The sequence below is a fragment of the Hemitrygon akajei genome, chromosome 10 (assembly GCF_048418815.1).
Source record: "Hemitrygon akajei chromosome 10, sHemAka1.3, whole genome shotgun sequence".
NCBI classification, from domain to species: domain Eukaryota; kingdom Metazoa; phylum Chordata; class Chondrichthyes; order Myliobatiformes; family Dasyatidae; genus Hemitrygon; species Hemitrygon akajei.
Genome location: NC_133133.1, coordinates 137,432,331 through 137,454,744, shown reverse-complemented (window position 1 = coordinate 137,454,744; position 22,414 = coordinate 137,432,331). Strand labels below are relative to the sequence as shown.

At 42.6% G+C, this 22,414-nt stretch overlaps 1 protein-coding gene across 4 annotated transcripts in view; it reads right to left on the bottom strand.

The window, feature by feature from the left end:
• The window catches only part of LOC140734715 (metabotropic glutamate receptor 8), a 402,709-nt gene that overhangs the window by 366,669 nt on the left and 13,626 nt on the right, over window positions 1-22,414 (bottom strand). For 2 of the 4 annotated variants that reach the window (XR_012100592.1, XM_073059083.1), the window contains exon 2: window positions 13,380-14,214. The exons of 1 other annotated variant lie outside the window; for it this stretch is intronic. Coding sequence is in view for 2 of the 3 variants with exons in the window: in XM_073059083.1 (XP_072915184.1) it covers window positions 13,380-14,018 (639 nt within the window). In the remaining variant the exon portion in view is untranslated. Of the gene's footprint in view, window positions 1-13,379; window positions 14,442-22,414 lie in introns of those variants that run through there. One more of the 4 variants, XM_073059084.1, reaches the window with a different exon arrangement.

Genomic DNA, 22,414 nt, shown 5'->3' with positions numbered 1-22,414 from the left:
AAATAGAATGCATGGATCAATAAATAATGTAAAGGGAGAAAGTGAGGCACACATACACAAGAACTGATATTGTTGCAGGCAGCTGAGCATATTGTATGTGTTAAAAATTCAAAAAAAATTGTAAGGATACATTACTAGTCCTCGCCCATTGATTGTAATTCAGGGTGTGCACCAACAGTGCGGCTCTGCTCATGAAATATCAGTGCATTACTGTGAAACACTGAACAATCTGAACATTTTAAGATCACTGAAGGAATTTGCAAATGCCACATCTCACTACTAACCACAAATGTTACTCCATCTAGGCAAAGGGGGGATGGCAAAAGGCAGGTGATAGTGAAGATAGCACTCAAGTTTGCAGTTCACTAACTCAGATCCTGACAATCTGTCAGAGGTGGAATTTGTGGTGAGACAGCCAAAGCCAGGAACCTAGATCTAGGACAGGAAGGATGGATATAGCAAGTGTCTGTGTCATTAGCTTGTCCAGGAGGCAAGTTCTGCAGTGAAAGGCTCAGGTGCGGACCTTTATGGGCCAAGCAACAGAGGAACCCCGAAGTCTATCACCACATAATCATTGGGAAGGTCAAAAACAACAGTGAAATCTGAGACCGTCTGACACAAGGTTTTGCACAGAACTTGGTGCTCATGGTTTTCACCATGATATTGGCATTCAGACCTGATCATACACTAGTGGGCCCAAGGAAGATAAACAATCTGAAGACCAATGCCACAGATGCCACTGTAGAACAAGAAACACCCACCCAAGCTGTGATTACCATATTGAATGCTCGGATTATTGAACTGGATAATTTTATACCAAAGGATTTGACTGATCATATAGTGTAGAATTGTTACAGCTCAGATGGAGAACTAAGTTTGCGGCTTTAACATTAATTGTATTCCCTTGGTCTTTCTCCATTGTCCCCCAAATTATTCCTCCCAATGTGTCCATCCAATTCTCTGTTGAAGGCAATGATTAATTTTGATTTTGCCACCCAAAGAGCCGATCAGTTCCAGAGCAAACCATCTCACCCTTCCTAATGTCAAATGATCAGAACCCTAGCAGTGACCCAACCTGTATTAAGCATCATTTTCCTGCCTTTATGTTTTATGCCCCACTTATGAAGGCCAGGTTCTCATGTGTTTTATGAACCACTCTCACTATAACCTAGCATATTTATTCCGATCTCTTTGTTCCTGTACACCTTTTATAACTATGCCATTTAGTCTGCATTCTCTCATCATTTCTGCTTCAGTACATATCTTCACACTTCTCTATGTTAACTTTCATCTGCCATTTCTCTGTCTTTTCCAACAGCCTGCCTATTTCCTCTTCACTCTTTATCGCATCTCAAAACTTTCCACAATGCTATGAAAGGCCTACATAGAGTGGATGTGGAGAGGACGTTTCCAATAGTGGAGGGAGTCTAGGACCAGAGTCTAAGACCAAATGGCCTCAATTTACTAGGATGACCCTTTACAACAGAGATGAGGAGGAATTTCTTTAGCCAGAAGGTAGTGAATCTGTGGAACTCATTGCCACAGACGGCTGTGAAGGGCAAGTCATTGGAGACACTTAAAGCGGAGATTGATGGGTTCTTCATTTCTCAGTGTGTCAAAGATTAAAGGGAGAAGGCAGGAGCATGAGGTTGGGAGGGATAATAAACCAGTCATGGTGGAATGACAGAGCAGACTTGATGGGCCAAATGGCCTAATCTTCTCTATGTCTTATACTCATCAATTTACTAAATTTAGAGAATGTTGGAAATATTCAGCAGATCAGGCAGTATCTGTGGAAAGAGAACAGAATTAGTGTTTCAGTTTGAAAAATCTTTACTAGAACTGAGAAAAGTTAGAGCCAAGCATATTTTAATGTTACAGGGAGAGAGTTGGTTTGAATACAGGAAATAGAGTGAAGACACTAAGTGATACAAGTGTTGGTAGTGCTGGCTCCGAGAGTAGTAAATGCAAGTTAATCATGGATAACCTATGTGGAAGAGATCTACTTCAGATATAAGTAGAAGGAAATTATATAAAATAGTGGAGGGAAAGAAAAAGGGGGAAAAAATCATGCTGGAACAATGTAACACAAACCAGAGGAGCAGCATACACTAAATGCTCAAGTAACTCTGCAGGTCAAGCAGGAAAAGAATGGAATGCGGAGACCAAGTAAAGAGCCAATGTTTCGGGCTAACTCCATTCATCAGACTGGAAAGGAAGTGGGGAGAAGCCAGAATAAGAAAGGGGGAGGGGAAGGAGTACCCCCCAACACCTTATTCTGGCTTCATCCCCCTTCCTTTCCAGTCCTGAAGAAAGGCTTCAAGCTGAAACATTGACTCTTTATTCCTCTTCACAGAGGCTGCCTGATCTGCTGAGCACCTCCAGTATTTTCAGTGCATGTTGCTCTGGAGTTCCTGCATCTGCCGAGTGGAGGAGCAGCACCACAGGTGCAGGATGTCTGAAGAGAAAAATCAACAGCTGCTGATTAATTGTTTTCACATGACTATAACTGCTGAGGCACTGCTCTGAGGTTAACATAGGCCCATGATGCTTGACCCAGTGGCTGCTTTCAGACCTGGACTCAGAACTGTTGAAGATCAGCGTCCAAGGCCACCTGCAGTCTCCCCAAGTGAAAGCCAGCAGCCTTCCACCAGAAACACAGCAACACTTGGTGTAACACCATCTCAATTACCAGAGCAGACAAATACACACACAACTGACAGGGAATAAAAACCCATGATTGGTGTGCATGTAGCACAGTTATGAGTATAATCCCCAACCGCTGAAGTCATATGGATTTTTTTTCATTTCTAAACAATTTTATATGCAATTTAAACTTTGTATGGTGGATATTATTCACAGTCACTCCATTATTAATTAATAACATTGTGTATAAATGTGGTGAAGTATGTTTATTTTGAGCAACACATACAACATGATAAACACAAGAGATTCTGCAGGTGCTGGAAATCCAGAGCAACACAGAAAGTGCTGGGGACCTCAATAGGTCAGGCAGCATCTATGGAGAGGAATCAACAATTGATATTTCAGGCCTCGTGCAGGGTCTCAAGGTGCTCAAAAAAGGGAGAAGGTGCTCAAAAAGCTGAGAAACCTTAAAGTATATGTGTCACCCGGATCAGAGGAATTGCACCCTAGGGTTCTGAAAGAGGTAGCGTTAGAGATTGTGGTGGCATTAGAAATCATCTTTCAAAAATAACGGAGATAAAGGAAAATGGAGTTCAACCCAGAGAAGTGTGAGGTGGTACACTTTGGAAGGACAAACTCCAAGGCAGAGTACAAAGTAAATGGCAGGATACTTGGTAGTGTGGAGGAGCAGAGGGATCTGGGGGTACATGTCCACAGATCCCTGAAAGTTGCCTCACAGGTAGATAGGGTAGTTAAGAAAGCTTATGGGGTATTAGCTTTCATAAGTCGAGGGATAGAGTTTAAGATACGCAATGTAATGATGCAGCTCTATAAAACTCTAGTTAGGCCACACTTGGAGTACTATGTCCAGTTCTGGTCGCCTCACTATAGGAAGGATGTGGAAGCATTGGAAAGGGTACAGAGGAGATCTACCAGGATGCTGCCTGGTTTAGAGAGTATGGATTATGATCAGAGATTAAGGGAGCTAGGGCTTTACTCTTTGGAGAGAAGGAAGATGAGAGGAGACATGATAGAGGTGTACAAGATATTAAGAGGAATAGACAGAGTGGACAGCCAGCGCCTCTTCCCCAGGGCACCACTGCTCAGTACAAGAGGACATGGCTTTAAGGTAAGGGGAGGGAAGTTCAAGGGGGATATTAGAGGAAGGTTTTTCACTCAGAGAGTGGTTGGTGCGTGGAATGCACTGCCTGAGTCAGTGGTGGAGTCAGATACACTAGTGAAGTTTAAGAGGCTACTAGACAGGTATATGGAGGAATTTAAGGTGGGAGGTTATATGGGAGGCAGGGTTTGAGGGTCGGCACAACATTGTGGGCCAAAGGGCCTGTAATGTGCTGTACTATTCTATGTTCTATGTAAAAATCATTGGACTCTGGCATGGTGCCAGAGGGCTGGAAAATTGTAAATGTCATTCTAGTCTTTAAGAAAGGAGGAAGGCAGCAGAATGAAATTATAGACCAGTTAGCCTGACCCCAGTGATTGGGAAGATGTTAGAGTCAATTGTTAAAGACGAGGTGAAGGAGTACTTGGTGACACAGGACAAGATAGGACAAAGTCAGCATGGTTTCCTTCAGGGAAAATCCTGCCTGACAAACCTGTTGGAATTCTTTGAGGAGATTACTAGTATAGATACAGGGGATGAAGTGGATGTTGTATATCTGGATTTTCAGAAGGCCTTTGACAAGGTGCCACACATGAGGCTGCTAAGCAAATTAAGAGCCCGTGGTATTACAGGAAAGTTACTGGCATGGTTAGAGTATGGCTGATTGGAAGAAGACAGCAAGTGGGAATAAAAGGATCCTTGTCTGGTTGACTGCCAGTGACTAGTGGTATTCTGCAGGGATCGGTGTTGGGACCACTTCTTTTTATGCTGTATATAAATGATTTAGATGACAGAATAGGTAGCTTTGTAGCCTAGTTTGCAGATGATATGAAGGTTGGTGGAGGGGCAGGTAGTGTTGAGGAAACAGGTAGGATGCAGAAGGACTTGGACAGATTAGGAGAATGGGCAAGAAAGTGGCAAATGAAATACAATGTTGGAAAATACATGGTCATGCACTTTGGTAGTAGAAATAAATATGCGTGACCATTTTCTAAAAGGGAAGAAAATCCAAAAATCTGAGATGCAAAGGGACATGTGAGTCCTTGCGCAGAACACCCTAAAAGATGACTTGCAGGTTGAGTCGGTGTCGATGAAGGCAAATACATGTTGGCATTCATTTCAAGAGGTCTAGAATACAAGAGCAGAGATGTGATGCTGAGGCTTTATAAGGCATTGGTGAGGCCTCACCTTGAGTATTTTGTACAGTTTTGGGCACTTCATCTTCGAAAAGATGTGCTGGCATTGGAGAGGGTCCAGAGCAGGTTCACAAGGATGATTCCAGGAATGAAAGGGTTATCATATGAGGAACGTTTGATGGATCTGGGTCTTTACTCACTGGAATTTAGAAGGATGAGGGGGTATCTCACTGAAACCTTTCAAATGCTGAAAGGCCTAGCCAGAGTAGATGTGGAAAGGATGTTTCCCATGGTGGGAGCGTCAAGGACACAGCCTCAGAATAGAAGGGTGTCCATTCAAAACAGATACGGAGAAACTTCTTTAGCCAGAGGGTGGTGAATTTGTGGAATTTGTCAGCACATGCAGCTGAGAAGGCAAAGTCATTTGGTGTATTTAAGGCAGAGATTGATAGGTTCTTGATTGGACATAGCATCAAAGGTTATGGGGAGGCCAGGAACTGGGGTTGAGGAGGGAAAAAAAGGATCAGCCATGATTGAATGATGGAACAGACTCAATGGGCCAAATGGCCTAATTCTGCTGCTATGTCTTATGGTCTCATCCCAATACGTCAACTGTTTCTTCTCTCCATAGATGCTACCTCAAGATGGTTGTGGCTGGTGAAACAACTGATGTTTAGGACCGAGATTCTTCATTGGGACTGGAAAGTAAAGGAGCTGAAATCAGAACAGCACTGTGAGGGAGGGGAAGAAATACAAGCTTGCAGGTGATAGGTGAGATCAGATGAGGCGAAGATGGGTGGATGGGGGAAGGGGGCATGAAGTAAGAGGCTGGGAGGAGATAGGTGGAAGAGGTAAAGGGTTGAAGAAGAAGGAATCCAATAGGAGAGGATGGTAGACCATGGGAGAGGGGTAAGGAGGTAGGGAACCAGAGGGAGGTGTTGGGCAGATGAGAAGAGAAGTGGTGAGAGGGTAACTAAAATAGGGGATAGAAATAGAGAGTAATAGTGAGAAATTACTGCAAGTTATAGAAAAGTATATTCATGCCATCAGGTTGGAGGCTATCCAGATGGAATATGAATTATTGCTCCTCCAATCTGAGTTTGCTTCATCGTGGCAGTAGTATAAGCCATGGATGAGCATATCAGGTTGGGAATGAGAAGATGAACTGAAATGGTCAGCCACCAGGCAATCCTGCTTTAGCGACAGACAGGGCAAAGATGCTCAAAAAGCTCCCCCCGCCCCCCTAATCTGCTACAGTCAGAAGTTCCCACCTGCTTCAAAGGGGCAACAATTACTTATACCTGTGCCCAAGAAGAGCAGCCTCAATGACTATTGTCCAGCAGCACTCATATCTATGGTGATGAAATGCTTTGAGAGCTTGGTCATGGCTAGAATCAACACCTGTCTCAGGGAGGACATGGACCCACTGCGATTTGCCTATCGCCCAAACAGGTCTACAGCAAATGCAATCTCAGTGGCTCTCCATGCAGCCTTGGATCACCTGGACAATGCAAATATCTATGTCAGGATGCTGTTTATTGACTATAGCTCAGCATTTAACACCAGCATTCCTTCAGTCCTGATCAAAAAGCTACAGAACCTAGACCTCAGTCCCTCCTTCTGCAACTGGATCCTCAACTTCCTAACTGGAAGATCACAATCTGTGTAGATTATAAGACCATAAGCTATAGGAAAGTAGGCCATTCGGCCCATCGAGTCTGCTCCACCATTCAATCATGGGCTGATCCACTTCATCCAGTCATCCCCACTCCCCTGCTTTCACCCCAAACACTTTGATGCCCTGGCTAATCAAGAACCTATCTATCTCTGCCTTAAATACATCCAATGACTTGACCTCCAGAGCCGCTCGTGGCAACAAATTCCACAGATTTACCACCCTCTGACTAAAGTAATTTCTCCGCATCTCAGTTCTAAAAGGACGTCCTTCAATCCTGAATCATGCCCTCTTGTCCTAGACTCCCTTACCATGAGAAATAACTTTTGCCATATCTAATCTGGATTGGAAATAACATCTCCACCTTGCTGTCAATTAACACTGGCGCTCCACAGGGATGTGTGCTTAACCCACTGCTCTACTCTCTCTACACCTATCACTATGTGGCCAGGCATAGCTCAATCTGCATCTATAAATTTGCTGATGATATAACCATTGCTGTCAGAATTTCATTTGGCGACAGAAGGACACACAGGAGCGAGATATATCAGTTAGTTGAATGGTGTTGCAGCAGCAAATTTGCACTCAGCATCAACGAGACCAAAGAGCTGATTGTGATCTTCAGGAAAGGTAAGATGAGGGAACACAAACCAATCGTCGTAGAGAGATCAGAAGTAGAGAGTGTATGGGGAGTTGGGGAGGGTGCTACTGCACAAGATCAAAATAAGTTGCAGAAACTTGTGCAATGCCCTGGTTCATATTTTCACTGTTATGGTGTATATATTTTATTTTGGCAGCTCTGTAGAGCAGTCTGTTCGGTTTTCAGCTTGTTTGGATTATTGTTGAAGATAAGAGATGAGGAGAAATGTGTGCCATCCAATTAGGATGATCAAATTAAGGGGAGGTTTCTCTGGTGAGGGACACTAAAGCTGGGTTTGGGGCTTTTGTTCGAGAAGAGATGAAGAGAGAAGACGCAGGAGAGAAGCGCTCATAGGATTCAACCCGGAGCGGGACTGTGATTCGACAAAGCGGGGGCGAGATTGATTGAGGATCAGTGACTGCTATGGAGAAACTTCAAGCTTCAACTTGTGCACGTTTGATTGCTTCATTGAAATGGGTCCTTTTTTTTGTTCTTTTCTTTATTAACCCATTAGTCAAATTAAGATTCATAAAGATAATCTTTTAATCGTATGTGGTGTACTGTCCGCTATTTTGCGGCACTAATTTGTAACATGGTAGCAAATTACACAGCATCCGCACAAACCAGGGTTTGGGGTGGGAGAGTGCCTCAATCTCACGAGTTTGGCAGGGCCGGAGGTTGTCTTCCCTCAACTTACACAGCCAAGGAAACCAGGGGGTTTCACTTGTAAAATTAGTCATCTCTATCATGGGTACCAGCTTCCATTGTATCCAAGATATCTCCAAGGTGCAGTGCCCGAGGAAGGCGATGTTCATCATTAAGGATCCCCACCACCCAGGACATGCCCCCTTCACACTGTTACCATCAGGAAGGAGATACAGAAGCCTGAAGCCTGAAGCTTCTTCCCCTCTGCCATCTGGTTACTAAATGGACATTGAATCCATAAACACTACCTCACTACTTTTTTATTCCTGTTATTTTCCACAACTTCTTTTAGCTTAAAAATTCAATAGACACAACTATACTTAATGTAATTCAGGTTTTTTTGCTATCTTTATTTATCATGTATTTCTTTGTACTGCTGACGTAAAGTTAACAAATTTCATGACATGTGCCATTGATATTAAATCTGATTCTCATTCTGATTTTGATCCCTGTTGTCTCTCAGCAATGTAGAGAAGACTGTCGTGGGAGCACTTGATACATAGATGATCCTGACAGTCTTGAAGGAGAAGTGTTGCTTCATCTGGTGGTTATTTGGTGTCAGCTTTTATTGCTGTACCACTCTGGCCAACTGATGGACAGAGACAGTTAATTTCTAGCTCTGGTTACTGGAATCACAGTTAGGTGTTACATCTGGCAGGAAAGAACTATCTAGCTTGTCCCCTCCTCACCATTCTCCTTCTCTACTGTCTCTTTCTCTGCAGTCACTCCACGGGTAACATTCAAATTGTCAGAGTGAAAGCCCACTGTTTGGTTTGTTAAATTGGCTCAAAGTCAGCAGGCACCGTAAATTACTGCAGAACGCAAAAATCCTGACCAGTGCCAATTTACTGGGCAGAAAGCGTGATTGTGTGTCAGTGAGAGGCCGAGAATTCTTTTTGGTTTCCATACGTGGCTCAATTGTTATGCAGTGTTTCAATGCCATGTAGAAGCTGTCAATGGCACAGTGAAAACTTGCAATCCCATTGAAGCAATGTACTGACTGTATGCACCTGCTATTCCCTGACAAGGAAAATGGAGTTAGTTTTCCTTTAACAGAAACTCATTAACCTTTATAGCAAACTGCAAAAGAATTAAATACCTCAAGCTGTACCTCAGAAGGAGCCCAATACTCTTAGGTTTATTTCCACTGTTTTCCCTGACATCCAGTGGCATTGCTACCCTTGTCTTTCTCCAAGATTGCAGGCTTAGTTATACCAGGCAACAGATTTCTGTAGGCAAGGCTTTTCTTAACAGCAAATGGTGCATGTATATTCATTGCTAAGGTCTAGGAAGAAATGTTCTCTCAACACTCTTCCCGAGTCTTTCTCTAGTTAGACATCAACTTATTCACCACATTTATTTACATGTATAAGGAAATTACTGTGGTGTATCTGTGCTACGTGCAACAAGAAACTATAATATTCAATAATTGTACAGAATAAAGAATGAGATAAAAATAAAGTTAGCAGTACAGATATGGAATAAAATGTGTATAAATCCATAGATGGCAGCATATATTTGCAATATTACAAAAAGTGGTTTCAAGTGTTTATAGTGAAGTGGCAGAAGCAGAAGGTGTGAGGTGGGGAGGGTAGTAACTAAAGTGATCGATCGGCTAACTGTCTGATGGGAGAAACTTTTAAGATGGTGTGAACGTGTGCAGAGGGAAAGGTGAAGAAAGGTGGCGATTTCATGACAGGAATCATCATCGGATGAAGAAAGATTCCATTTTCATAATGGCAAGATGGCAGATAATTGAGCCAACACCTCTTTCACATCCCCTTCCTGGTGGTGCTGCCACACTCTCACAGCCTTCATTCTACCTCTACCGTGATTTGGCATTCCTGTTTACAGCACCACATTTGGCACCATTCTATTGTACAGTGCTCACCGCTGCAGTTATTGTTGTTTTCAGTATTACCATGCACACTATTTACCTGAGGTTCATGCAAACAAGAAATTTCATTGCACCCTGTGTATATGACAATAAACTAATTGGAAATGATGAAACCTGAAGGACAGGGAGACTGCATTTGCTAATTGAGGACTCACTTTTAGGAGCAGGAAAAGTAATATGGTACAGTGTCACATTGAAAGTTGTTCTCTGTGGCTACTTCCATGCTTTCATTACACAACCAGTGACATTCTGTGGGCTCTTACGTGCATAAACTCAAAGTTTGCTTGCAAAGCAAATCTAATCATTTATTTCTCCTAAAACAAATCACATACATTTATACAGAAGGGTGCCAGGAAAAGGCCAGCCATATCATAAAGAATCCCACCCACTCTGTTTGTGCCCCACTCCCATCAGGCAAGAGTCTATGAAGCATCAATGCCAGGACCACTAGGCTCAAAACCCCACTCCACCAACTCCTACCACCACTTTATACACCTCACCTAGTGTCCCTTTATGTACAGTACATATGATTAGTCTATGCAAGTTATTTGTAAATTGTTTTTTAAAGGATTGTTTTTATATATATATATATATTCTGTTTTTAGTGTTTTCATACTGCATCAGATCCACATTGTGCACTTGTGTCCTAAAGAATGACAATAATCAATCCTGAACCTTATGTTAGCCAAAGTATAATCATTCTTACGTATTTTCCCTGCAACTAGATGTATGCTCACAAGATAGATTTACTTTTGAAAAGCCATATTTTGTTTTCAATAGCACCATGTTTTAAACTAATATTTTAGACAGAAATTATATGATATTTGAAATGCAAATGTAACAAATAAAAACAGTCGGTATTGGTGCTTGCTGAGAAATAGCTAAAGTTCAACGTGTTCATTAGCAAGTTTTTGTCTTCATTTTGTTTGAAATCAACACAGTGTGTCACATACTGTTATATTATTTTGAACTAAAGGTCGAGAGACCGCAAATTCAACTCCATGATAAAAGTTTGGACATTTGAATTGTTTGAAAAAGAAATTTTAAGAAAGAAAGTGATAACATAACTATGACCAGGGTGGTTAATATTCATAAAATGAAATATGGCACTAAGGCTGGCTGTGGGCTATAGGGGATTAGTTGTACATCTTGTTGACCCCGTTCAGAAATGACCAAGCAAGCCATTTTGTTGAATCACTTCTTTCTGTGGTCCATTAGGAAAGGACAATAATTGAGAGTCTACCAACAATATGTTTCTTATAATTCCCTAAGATATGTGCAAATACCTTCCCCTAAGCCAAACTGAAACTTAAAAAAGCAGGTAAGAAAGAATTGTTTTCTGTTTTCCCTTCAACCTGTGGAAAAGTGATGGCTCTCTGCTTACTATTTTTTTTCCGCAGGACTTCAGCCAAAAATCAGTAACATGTCTAGGTTTCTCCACCAGGTATAACCCTGATGATGCAAGAGTGCCTCCTGGAGGTCCTCTCGCTTGTCTTACAAATTTAGTACGTTCAGGAGCTGGAGCATTGACCTGACGGTTAGCATTCCTGCTTTTCCATCCATGCTCATATCATATCCATGATATTATTACTTAGACTATCAGAGTCAGAATTTCTGCATGAATACATTCCATATAAAAAGACGATTTTTTTTCTTACCAGTCAATCTCTGAAGCATGACCATTTTCTATCCATGGACAACTCGACAAACGGGAAATATTTCCTAAAGGCATTTATAGTGTGGGTATTATTTCAGCTTGCAATTCCCACAAACTCCCGTCAAAGATTTCCCCTTTGTTAAATACTACCCCATAATTTACTTAGGGGGTCCTTTTACCTTGTTGTGCACTATAGCTCTACAAATAAAACGAGCTAAAAGGTACCCCCTTGACATTGTCGAACCGCGGAATCTTACTCGCTTTTAGATTGTGTGAATTGCATTTGTTGAGATTATATCCTAGATAGCAGCAATGGCGCGTTGGCATCCAAACAGCTCGGAAAGCGATATAGGACTGGGCAGTCCCAAATCAGGCTAAAGTTCATCCCGTGGCTCGAGTTGTTTTTCTGTCTCGTGCGGGTCTGAGAGAGCCGGATTCTTTGTATCAGATTCATGAACAGATTGCATTTTGTCACAGTTAATGATGAAAATGTTGTAAGGCGTGTTAGGTGGTGTTAGCTCCCGCATACAAATGGATTCTTCAACCATCAGGCTTCACACGCCTTGCAATATGCAGTGCCAATGACATGAATACGGTATCAACTATCAGCTATGGTTAACCCATTCAGAAGCTCAGTGTACTACCGAGTTTGTGATTAACTGCTCCGCGTACGCTTCGAGTCTAATTACATCCTGACATCAATCCTTCATAATATGCGCTTCTCTGCAGTCACAGCATAATGACTTTATACTATTTTGCACGTGAATTATCCAAACAGCTGAACCACCAGAGCCGCTGCCCCCTGTCCCATTCACCATTGCCCCGTCCACACACCATTTTGCCAACAGAAGCTCCGTTTTATTCGAACTAGCTGACCCAAATAATTATCGACTTGTCCCGCTGGCACTGCAGTGGGTAACAGAGACACGAAACATGGAAGGGAACTGGAGCAAGGAAGCGCTGCGAAACATTCTATTTCGGTGCCCTTGCACGACACAGTTTTTCCAGTTTGTACTTAACGTTGCCCACAGTAAAATCATTGGGCTCTGGGAAACTGCGCAAGCAAACTTTGCTTTAATACCACTGGATCTCAACCTCTGCCATAACTTTTGAGAACAGAATGTTGTTAGCATTTGGAGATTGTGTAATGCCGCAGGAACGACCACACTCCGATCCCGGGCAGCGTTAGAAGCTCAAGAGCCGAACCACGAGACTTCCAACTTTACATTTCTTGTGAACAATAGTACACCGCCTTCAAACTGCTCGTCTGGCGGTCACCGTCCCTTTCATTGCATGGCATGAATAACAACGTATTTATTAAAATACAGAATACTAACAAAATCTACCTTTATTTGCAAGAACAACAGCCAAATCTATTAGAAATATCTCCCGGCCAAACTCCACTTAAAGCAAGGGTGCTGTGTTCTTCGACAACCTACATGACCATAGTGTCGTGCTGGAAGTTTATACATAATCTCATTCTATGACTGATGTTCTGGGATAGTTGCTGCGTGTTAAGTTATTTTCTCCACACGTTCCTTCACACCCGCTCTCATTTCCCCTTTCCCACGCCTTCCAGAACGCCCCATGGATTCAGTCAAAGCGACCTATGAATCTCCCCCATCGGATTCTTGACAGAACGTAGCACGTTTAAAACCAATGTGAACAACCATCCAGAGGGTCCCTTCGCGCTCTCCGGGAAATTTCTCCTGCTCCATCGGCCGAATTCAATCCCTTTCACTGTGACCCCCATCTCCCCCATGGCGCGCCGAACTTCCAAACATTAAACAGAACATTTTAGTTAAGGCGAGAATACAATAAATTGGCGATCATCAGCCTTTTCACGGAACAGAGCCAATGACCCCACGAGAAGCGCCGATTTATTATTTGATAATGCGCTTACCTTAAAAAGTCTTAGGATGTTGGCGACCATGATGGAGACGGAACTTCCAGAGGCACCTATAACTCCCACGATCTTATCGGGTTTGGCGATGATGGGGGGCTCACCGCTGGCACATCTCACGTCGGTGGCGTCCTTCTCGATTAGGGCTTGGACGAAAGTCAGAGACTGCTCCAAGGCGTAAGTGTCCCTGGAGCAGGTGTCCAGGATGCGGACGCCTAGAGTGATGTTGGTCAGGATGTCGGGGTCGCGGTTGAGTTGGTCCACGGCATGTAGCATAGCTTCCATCCTGTGAATACCCTTCTCCTTCTTGATCTCGCCGCAAGCGGTCCCTGACGACCCCCGGGAGTGGACTGGGAAGAGACCCCCGAGGATGAGGTCGCCCTCCAGCCGGATGGAATGGGCATGTTCCTGGGCTTGGCTTTTCTGCATCACTGCCAGGAGCCAACAACACTTGGCGGCGAGGAGCCAGCGTCGGCAAGAAGCTTGGATCTCCCGCGGCTTCATGCTGCCGCTCCCTGCTCTGCTGCTTTCCTCGGAACGGGCTGGGAGACTTGGACCAGGCGCATCAAGGCTCGGCTGCCCCGGCGATGTAAGGGTTAGCAGGAGGGGAGGCGACTGCAGCCTGACTGGACGGGACATCGGCTGGAGGCTCCCGTGGATTTTTTGATCACGTCTGTGCCCGGCATCTGCCACATCGCTGCCGACCCTCACCCTCCCGGGACGCCAGGAGGGAGAACGGAGAGCCTCTGCCTCACTGAGAACTGAGCGCTGCCCCCAGCTTTCCGGCGTCAGAATCCTTTGCAAAGACGAAGATGAGGTGGCTCCGCACGGCGCCCTGTTGATGTACGACCAGGAAACCAGATCAATAAATGAGCACAAACCGTCAGCTAAACCAACAAACAGTTCGCCGCTTTCTTTAGCTGCTGGCTTTGATTCAATGTCCCAGCACCTGACTAACGTAAGCTCGGGGAAAGTATCTGGGACGGATCTGACCCCTCTCCCAGGTCTGTGCCAGTAACCAGCACTCAGCTCTCCCGAATGCTGAACATCTTCACACGTGCATAATAATCTCCATCTCAACCCTTATTTTCTCCCACCCCTTCGTTTTGTTTCCCCGCTCCACCGGTTCCCTATTTAAAGGCTTTTCTCAGTACAGGCGCTTGGGGTGTTCGGGCGCTCGTGGAGATCTGGAGACGGGCAGTCTCCCCCCCCCCCCGGGCAAGGATCCGGTACTCCCCTCCCTGACGCCTCACAGAGGAGATACTCTGCAAGAGGTGAAGCTCCCCTCAGAGGCTTTCGTCCTCAAAGTTCTCTCCCCCCACCCCCACCTCAACGGTCCCCGCTCCCCAACAACAGGCAGCAACTCCAAATAACTGAGAGGCTTAAGGCAAGAAAAAAAATACCGTGGCCATTGGAAACTTGAAATTCCGGGGAAATGTGGAAGTAATTCAGCGACCGCCGATGGAGGACATGAGGAAGATCAAGATTCCGAGATACTCGTGAAAATTCAATGTTTGGCTAGTTGTGGCTAAACACCTTCTGCCTGTTTCCGATCTAACTAAATGGTGAAGCAGGGTCGAAGGGCTGAGTAATCTCTTCTTGAATGTTGTTACCCTTAGTTTTTACTTCAGATCCCCACCCAGCCATTGGGAGAGTTTTTGTTTGTTGCCCTGTGTCAATATCCCAAAGAAAGCTTCTCATGCTCTTGAGAAGTATGTATCATCCCTCTTCATAGAGCAAACAGGCTCTTCGGCCCACAATGTTGTGGCGGCCATGTAATCTGCTCTGGAAACTGCCTAGAATTTCCCTAGCGCATAGCCCTCTGTTTTTCTAAGCTCCATGTAAATACCTAAGAGGCTCTTAAAAGATCCTATTGTATCCGCTTCCACCACCATCCCCGGCCGTGCTTTGCACGCACCCACCACTCTGTGTGGAAAAACTTAACCCCGACATCCTCTCGGTACCGATTTCCAAGCACCTTAAAACTATGCTCCCTCGTGTTAGCCATTTCAGCCCTGGGAAAAAAGCCTTTGGCTATCCACACGGTCAATGCCCCTCATAATCTTATACACCTCTGTCAGGTCACCTCTCTCCCTCCGTCGCTCCAAGGAGAAAAGATCGAGTTCACTGAACCTATTCTCATAAGGTACACCCTCCAATCCAGGCAGCATCTTCGTAAATCCCCTCTGCACCCTCTCTATAGTATCCATGTCCTTCCTGTAGTGAGGTGACCAGAAGTGAGCACAGTACTCCAAGTGGGGTCTGACCAAGATCCTATATAGCTGTAATATTACCTCACAGCTCTTGAACTCAATCCCATGGTTGATGAATGCCAATGCACCGTATGCCTTCTTAGCAACACCTCAGCCTGCACAGCAGCTTTGAGTGTTCTATCGACATGGACCCCAAGATCTCTAAGATCCTCCGAACTGCCAAGAATCTTACCATTTATATTATATTCTTCAAATTGGACCTACCAAAATGAACCACTTCACAATTATCTGGGTTGAAGCCCATCTGCCACTTCTCAGCCCAGTTCTGCATCCTATCAATGTCCCACTGTAACCCTTGACAACCCTACAGACTATCCAGAACACCCCCAACCTTTCTGTCATCAGCAAACTTACTAACCTACCCTTCTACTTCTTCATCCAGGTCATTTATTAAAATCACAAAGAGTAGGGGTCCCAGAACAGATCCCTGCAGAACACCACTGGTCACTGACCTCCATGCAGAATATGAACCATCTACAACCACCCTTGGCATTCTGTGGGCAAGCCAATTCTGGATTCAGAAAGCAAGGTCTCTTTGGATCCCATGCCTCCTTACTTTCTGAAGGAGCCTTGAATGGGGAACATCATTGAATTCCTTACTGAAATCCATACACACTACATCCACTGTTCTACCTTCATCAATTTGTTTTGTTACATCCTCAAATAATTCAGGCTCGTAAGGCAAAATCTGCCCTCGACAAAGCCATGCTGACTATTCCTAATCAGATGATGTCTCTCCAAATGCTGATAAATTCTGTCTCTCAGGATCTTCAACAATTTGCCCACCACTGAAGTCAGACTCACAGGTCTATAATTTCCTGGGTTATCTCAACTCCCTTTCTTGAACAAGGGAACAACATTTGCAACCCATCCAATCCTCCAGTACTTCTCCCTTCCCTATTGCTGATGCAAAGATCATCACAAGAGGCTTAACAATTTCCTCCCTCGCTTCCCACAGTAGCTGGGGTATATCTCATTTGGTCCCAGTGACTTACCTAACAATGCTTTTCAAAAGCTCCAGCACATCCTCTTTCTTAATGTCTATATGCTCAAGCGTTTCAGTCCACTGTAAGTCATCCCCACAAATGCAAATGTCTTTTTCCATGGTGAATACTGAATCAAAGTATTCATTAAGTACCTCCGCCACCTCCTCCGACTCCATGCACATGTTTCCACTATTGCACCTGATTGGTCCTATTCTCACACGGCTCATCCTCTTGCTCTTCACATACTTGTAGAATACCTTGGGGCTTTCCTTAATCCTGCTCACCAAGGCCTTCTCGTGGCCCCTACTGGCTCTCCTAATTCCATTCTTGAGTTCCTTCCTGGCAATTTTGTAATTTTCTAGAGCTCTAACAATACCTGGTTTCTTGAACCTTTCATAAGCTTTTCTTTTTAACTACATTTTCTACATCCTTTGTACACCATGGTTCTTTAACTCTGCCATCCTTTCCCTGCCTCAATGGAACGTACCTATGCAGAACTCCATGCAAATGTTCCCTAGATATTTGCACATTTCTACCATGTATTTCCCTGAGAACATCTGCTCCCCATTTATGCTCCCAAGTTCTTGCCTAATAGCATCATACTTCCCCCACCCCAATTAAATGTTTTCCCAAACTGTCTATTCCTGTCCCTCTCCAGTGCTATGGTGAAAGAGATAGGGTTGTGGTCACTACCTCCAAAACGCTCTCCCACCGAGAGATCTGACATTGGACCAAGTTCATTTCCCAATACCAGATCAAGCACAACTTCTCGCCTAGTCGGCTTATCTACATATTGCGTCAGGAAACCTTCCTGAATACATCTAACAAACTCCACCCGATCTAAACACTTTGCGCTAAGGAGATGCCAATCAATATTAGGAAAGTTAAAAATCTCCCATCACAACAGCCTTATTACTATTGCACCGTTCCTGTATCTGCCTCCCCATCTGCTCCTTGTTATCCCTGTTACTATCAGGGGGTCTATAAAAAACACCCAGTAGAGTTCAGCAGGTCGGGCAGCATCCGTTGAACGGAGCTCCTTTCAACAGATGCTGCCCAACCTGCTGAGTTCATCCAGCTTGTTTGTACATCTTGATTTGACCACAGCATCTGCAGTGCACTTTGTGTTTACCCAATAGAGTTATTGCCCCTTTCCTGTTTCTGACTTACACCCACACTGAATCATTAGACCTTCCCTCCATGACTTCCTCCTTTTCTACAGCCATGACACTATCCCTAATTAGTCTACTTTAAAAAAAAATCCAACCTGCCATTGGAAAACCAGAGGGATTGGAAATCCCATGGGAATGTCCCCCCCACCTCCAACCACCACACAAATAAAGAGGTGGTTTTCCTTGGAAATGAACTTCTGCAATTCTAGGATCATATAGGTGTGGGAGAGGGAAGCATCTGAAGGGAGATTCTTTGGAACTCCAGAGGTAAGATTGAAAGTTAGGGAGATGGCCATCAATAGAGAGTCTGTGGATATGTTTGGATAGATTAGTGTAGGACCATGCAAAGGCACTCTGACAGAAAATAGGATAGTGAAAAAGAGAGTGATCATGTCTAAAGTTAATAACAGGTTATGAAAGATGATAAACATTCTTTAATTATCATCATTACAGAAGATGGTGTTTCCAAGTATAACAGAGAAATTTTAGTGATATTATACTATCAAGTCACAAAGTTAATAGGAAGATTCCAAAATGGGTGCAGGAAAAGAACACCATGAATTAAAGTGACAACTCATTGAGGGTTATGGAGAGAAAAGTGAAGTCATGTGATCTTTCTTGCCAAGATGGAGAGGCAGTGAGGAAGAAGAGAATCTATTTATATTGTCAGAAATACCAGAGCAGTGGAGAAAATTCAGGTGATTAGATGGTTAGTGAAAAGCAAGCCAAGCTACCTAGAGCTGAGGTGCAAGGGCAGGTTAAGTTCAGAAAAGATACATAGAAAAATGGGCACACAACAAGAGAAAGTTGATAGGGAAATAAGTGGGTTAAAAGAAGGCAGTTAACATTTCAAATAGTCTCAACCTTAGTGACAGAAAGATTCATGAACTCCTGCACTCCCTGTCCAATGAGACAACAAAAGGAGTCGGGCCTGGTGACTGGGAGGGAAGGTGCTGGATCACACTTGCAGGAGTCTGTGGCCACTGAACTTGTGGCCACCTCTGTATTCTTTTTTTTCTCTGGAGTCAGGACCATGGTATTCCAAGCAGAATAACAAAACTTGGCAGCTAGGATGCTTCATACCTCCCTTTGATGCTGAGAGTAAAGATCCCAAAGGATAAAACATAAAAGGATCCTAATTAAGGATCTTGGAGCTTTGTGGCTGTTTTAATCTATTGAAGCAATAGCATTGTTCCTGCATTTACTTGAGATTTTCCTTCTGATCCAAAATTTTGCCATGTACTAGTCATAACCAACTAGTTCTTCTGGCTTTTGAATGGAGATAGGGTGAACCCCACAATAAAAAAGAACCCTTCTTAAAGATTATGACTGATGCCCACATATCCCAGAAAGAATTTAATATTGATTCTATCTGCTGCTTCCAAATATCTTTGCTCCATTTGTTGGGTCAATCCTCCAGCTTCGAGGATCACAAGCTGTGATAAGTCCCAGGATGAGGCCTTGTAATCATTCCCTCGATTTTAGCATGCTGTAATTCATGTTTTAGAGGGTAAAAGAGAAAAAAAGAGCCTTTGTTGAAATTTGAAAGAAAAAATATGGTGACAGAAACTGATCATTTTTGAAATGCTGCAGATTCTCCGATGGGTTGTAATCCTTCTTCGCTTTGCATGGCAAAATCAGAAGCAGATGCAGCAGAGTACAAATGCACAGAAATCCATTGAATGGTGCTCTCAATAACCTGGCTGTCACTTTACAGAGAAATAATCTCAATAACAAAAAGATAAATTGCTGGTTTTATTCTATTACCTTATGCTGACAGAAGGGTCTTAAGGGGATTAAAGCCCTTTCCTATGAACCATAACCAAGTGGCTGATATATTTTCCATGCTAACTAGGAAATCCATAAAATGGTATAAAAAGAACTCCAATTTAATTTCTCCTTATTACCTGTAGTGTAGTCAGTTGATGTCTATCAGCTGCTTTCCTACAGCAGTTTGACTATGGTTTGGACTCAGCAGGTTTGAGTGATTAATGGCCAATTCATACTTCTCTAAATAAGTCAATACAACTTTAAACCAAATCCAAACATGGGAGTCAATTGGGAGTGAAGGTCTTAAGTGCTCTGAAATAAAGGAGGAAGGAGACAAAAAAAATCTCTCTGCTTTGTGTTTTGTCGGATTGAGCCTTTGACCTCAAATTTAGACAGCATTTACATCACAACTGCAGTGCTGGTGTGAGCCACCATTTTAATGTATATGCACATCCGATCATTAGTTCTGCACCGCCTCAGAATAAATAATGTAATGTTTCACTTTGAGCATTTTTCTACAGAAACAAATTAAAGGGAGAACTGTCACCAAGTGCATTTTCTGGAACCCACAGCCACAGAAATTATGGGAGCAAAAAAAAATGGAATTAAAATGAACTCATTCCATTCAGAAACAATAGTCTGGGTGATATAGCTAATGATGAAGTTATTATTATTAGAGAGAGATCAAATCCAGTCACTGCAGGTATGCAGTTAAACATGTAAATGGGTAGCTTCTGCTTTTACAGAAGTTTCATTGGAATATTCCCGTATTAAGGAACTTGGCAGTTTTAAACAGGCAGGCCAGAAAGGTAAATCATTTACCTACCGAACATCCTCTATGTATTCCTGAAAGAGTTGAAATTTGTTCCTCCTTAAATACTATTTTATAGTATTATATCTTAATTAATGCTAAATGACCACACTGACACTAAAAATCAATCATTTGAAACACAACATGCCATTTTGATTACCTTAAGATTTAAAATAATATTTAATTTGCTTTCTGTACCTCTATTATCTGTCTTTTTCTTAATCTCATAATGATTCTTCCACTTCAACTTACTTGTGTTACATAATTTGGCATGAAAATGAATATTCAAACACACATTTCCCAATTTCTATCATTCTGTTCAGTAAGGCTTCCTGAGCACGAATAGTTATGGGGTTACACAGACGCTTTCCCTGTTCCTGTAAGTCCCAGATCGCCTATGCAGGATGCTTCACCTAGCTGTGTTTCTAATCACTTTAGATCCTCATGCAATAACTCAAAGAAAGTCTGTGGGCCAGTGTGACTGTTATGGATGGCTGTCACCAATCATTTGTTATTCTCTGCAAAATCTGGACCAACGCAGCTATTTCAAATCCCTCAATGAATTCTAAATTCTCCATCAACCTCCTTACTTGGAATATGTTTAAGCATTAAAGTGTTGACAGATTAACACCAGCAGCTTTCCATTCACCAATTGTTAGCTCAGTTGTACATCAGTGATATTCTTCATCTTAAGATTAACCCTCAGGACCAACCCACTCGCTTTTATTTTGCCTCAGTGGAAAAGTTGGAAGCCCATAGGATCTTGGCTTTTTTTTATCATTAATATCAAGGGAATTGCCACAGCTGAAGGGCTTTCTTTTAGAACCAGATTATGTGATAAATCACCATTATTCAAAATTAAACTGAACTCTTGCAGCATGACCAAGTCTGCACTGATGAAAAATAATTTCTTTCGCAATGATCGCCAGTCATAATTAATAGCTATCATTTTTTAAAGAGTGATTCTGTGTCAGTGTTAGTTATTTGTTGTTTTGGACTAATCAGAGCCTGTGCTAACCTTTTTTGTGGGCAAGATACATTTTCCTATTGCTAGAGGTACAACTCATCCTGATTTTATATGGATTTTGATAAAGAAAGATTGTATATATTATACCCATCATCACCAAATATTAAATGTAATTACATTTCAATATTAGTGTGGGGAACTGTAAGGTCATTTGTTTATAGATTATGTCAAAGAGCCCATCACCTAAATGTCAGCACCTGTCAGTATATCTGATCCAGTGACAACATCCTTTATTCCAAAGTAGGACATCAGCGTTTGCCTGTCAATCATTTCATACTCTGATCTTTGAAAGGATGTCTAGTTAGTTAAATATGAATGGTTAACATAGTTATGCTGATAATCAGTATATTAAAAGGAGCTTCATGCATCTGTTATTGTTGGCTAGGTTAAATAAAGAGAAAAATTAAAATCACACTTTTAAAAAAATGTATATGAGAATATATCCATTGTATGCTATTGTAATTAATTCTTCTCAGAGACACTTGTGTTCCCCAAGAGTCTGCAGTCTCCCAATTCATTATATCCATCACATTTCAAAATGATTCCAATCTCATATAATTATGAGTTGACTACCGGCAAAGTAAAAATTTGCTGCATCCATTTTTAATAAAAAGATTTAACAGGAGATCTATGATATTAATTATTGAAAACATAACTTTGGATTTGAGCCAAAATTAAGCGACAAAATTAATTTTGAAACAGATAAATTAATGGTACACATTATCTTTAGAGATTACAATATAGAATATTTAATTCAAAACAGTTCTACACTAATGGGACACACATTTCTATGCCTTATGTAATTGCAGTCATTTTGTTAGGTAAGTGTTTTTTCTGTACTCCAGATCATCACCTTCACATTGTGAACCTGAATGTTATGCATAAATTTAACAAATGTGCAATTATTGTAGATTGTTCTTGATTGACAAACTGTCCTCTGGGGAAATGCAATTCCATTAACCTGGTTACCTCCTGTACTCTTCTCAAACAGTGCCT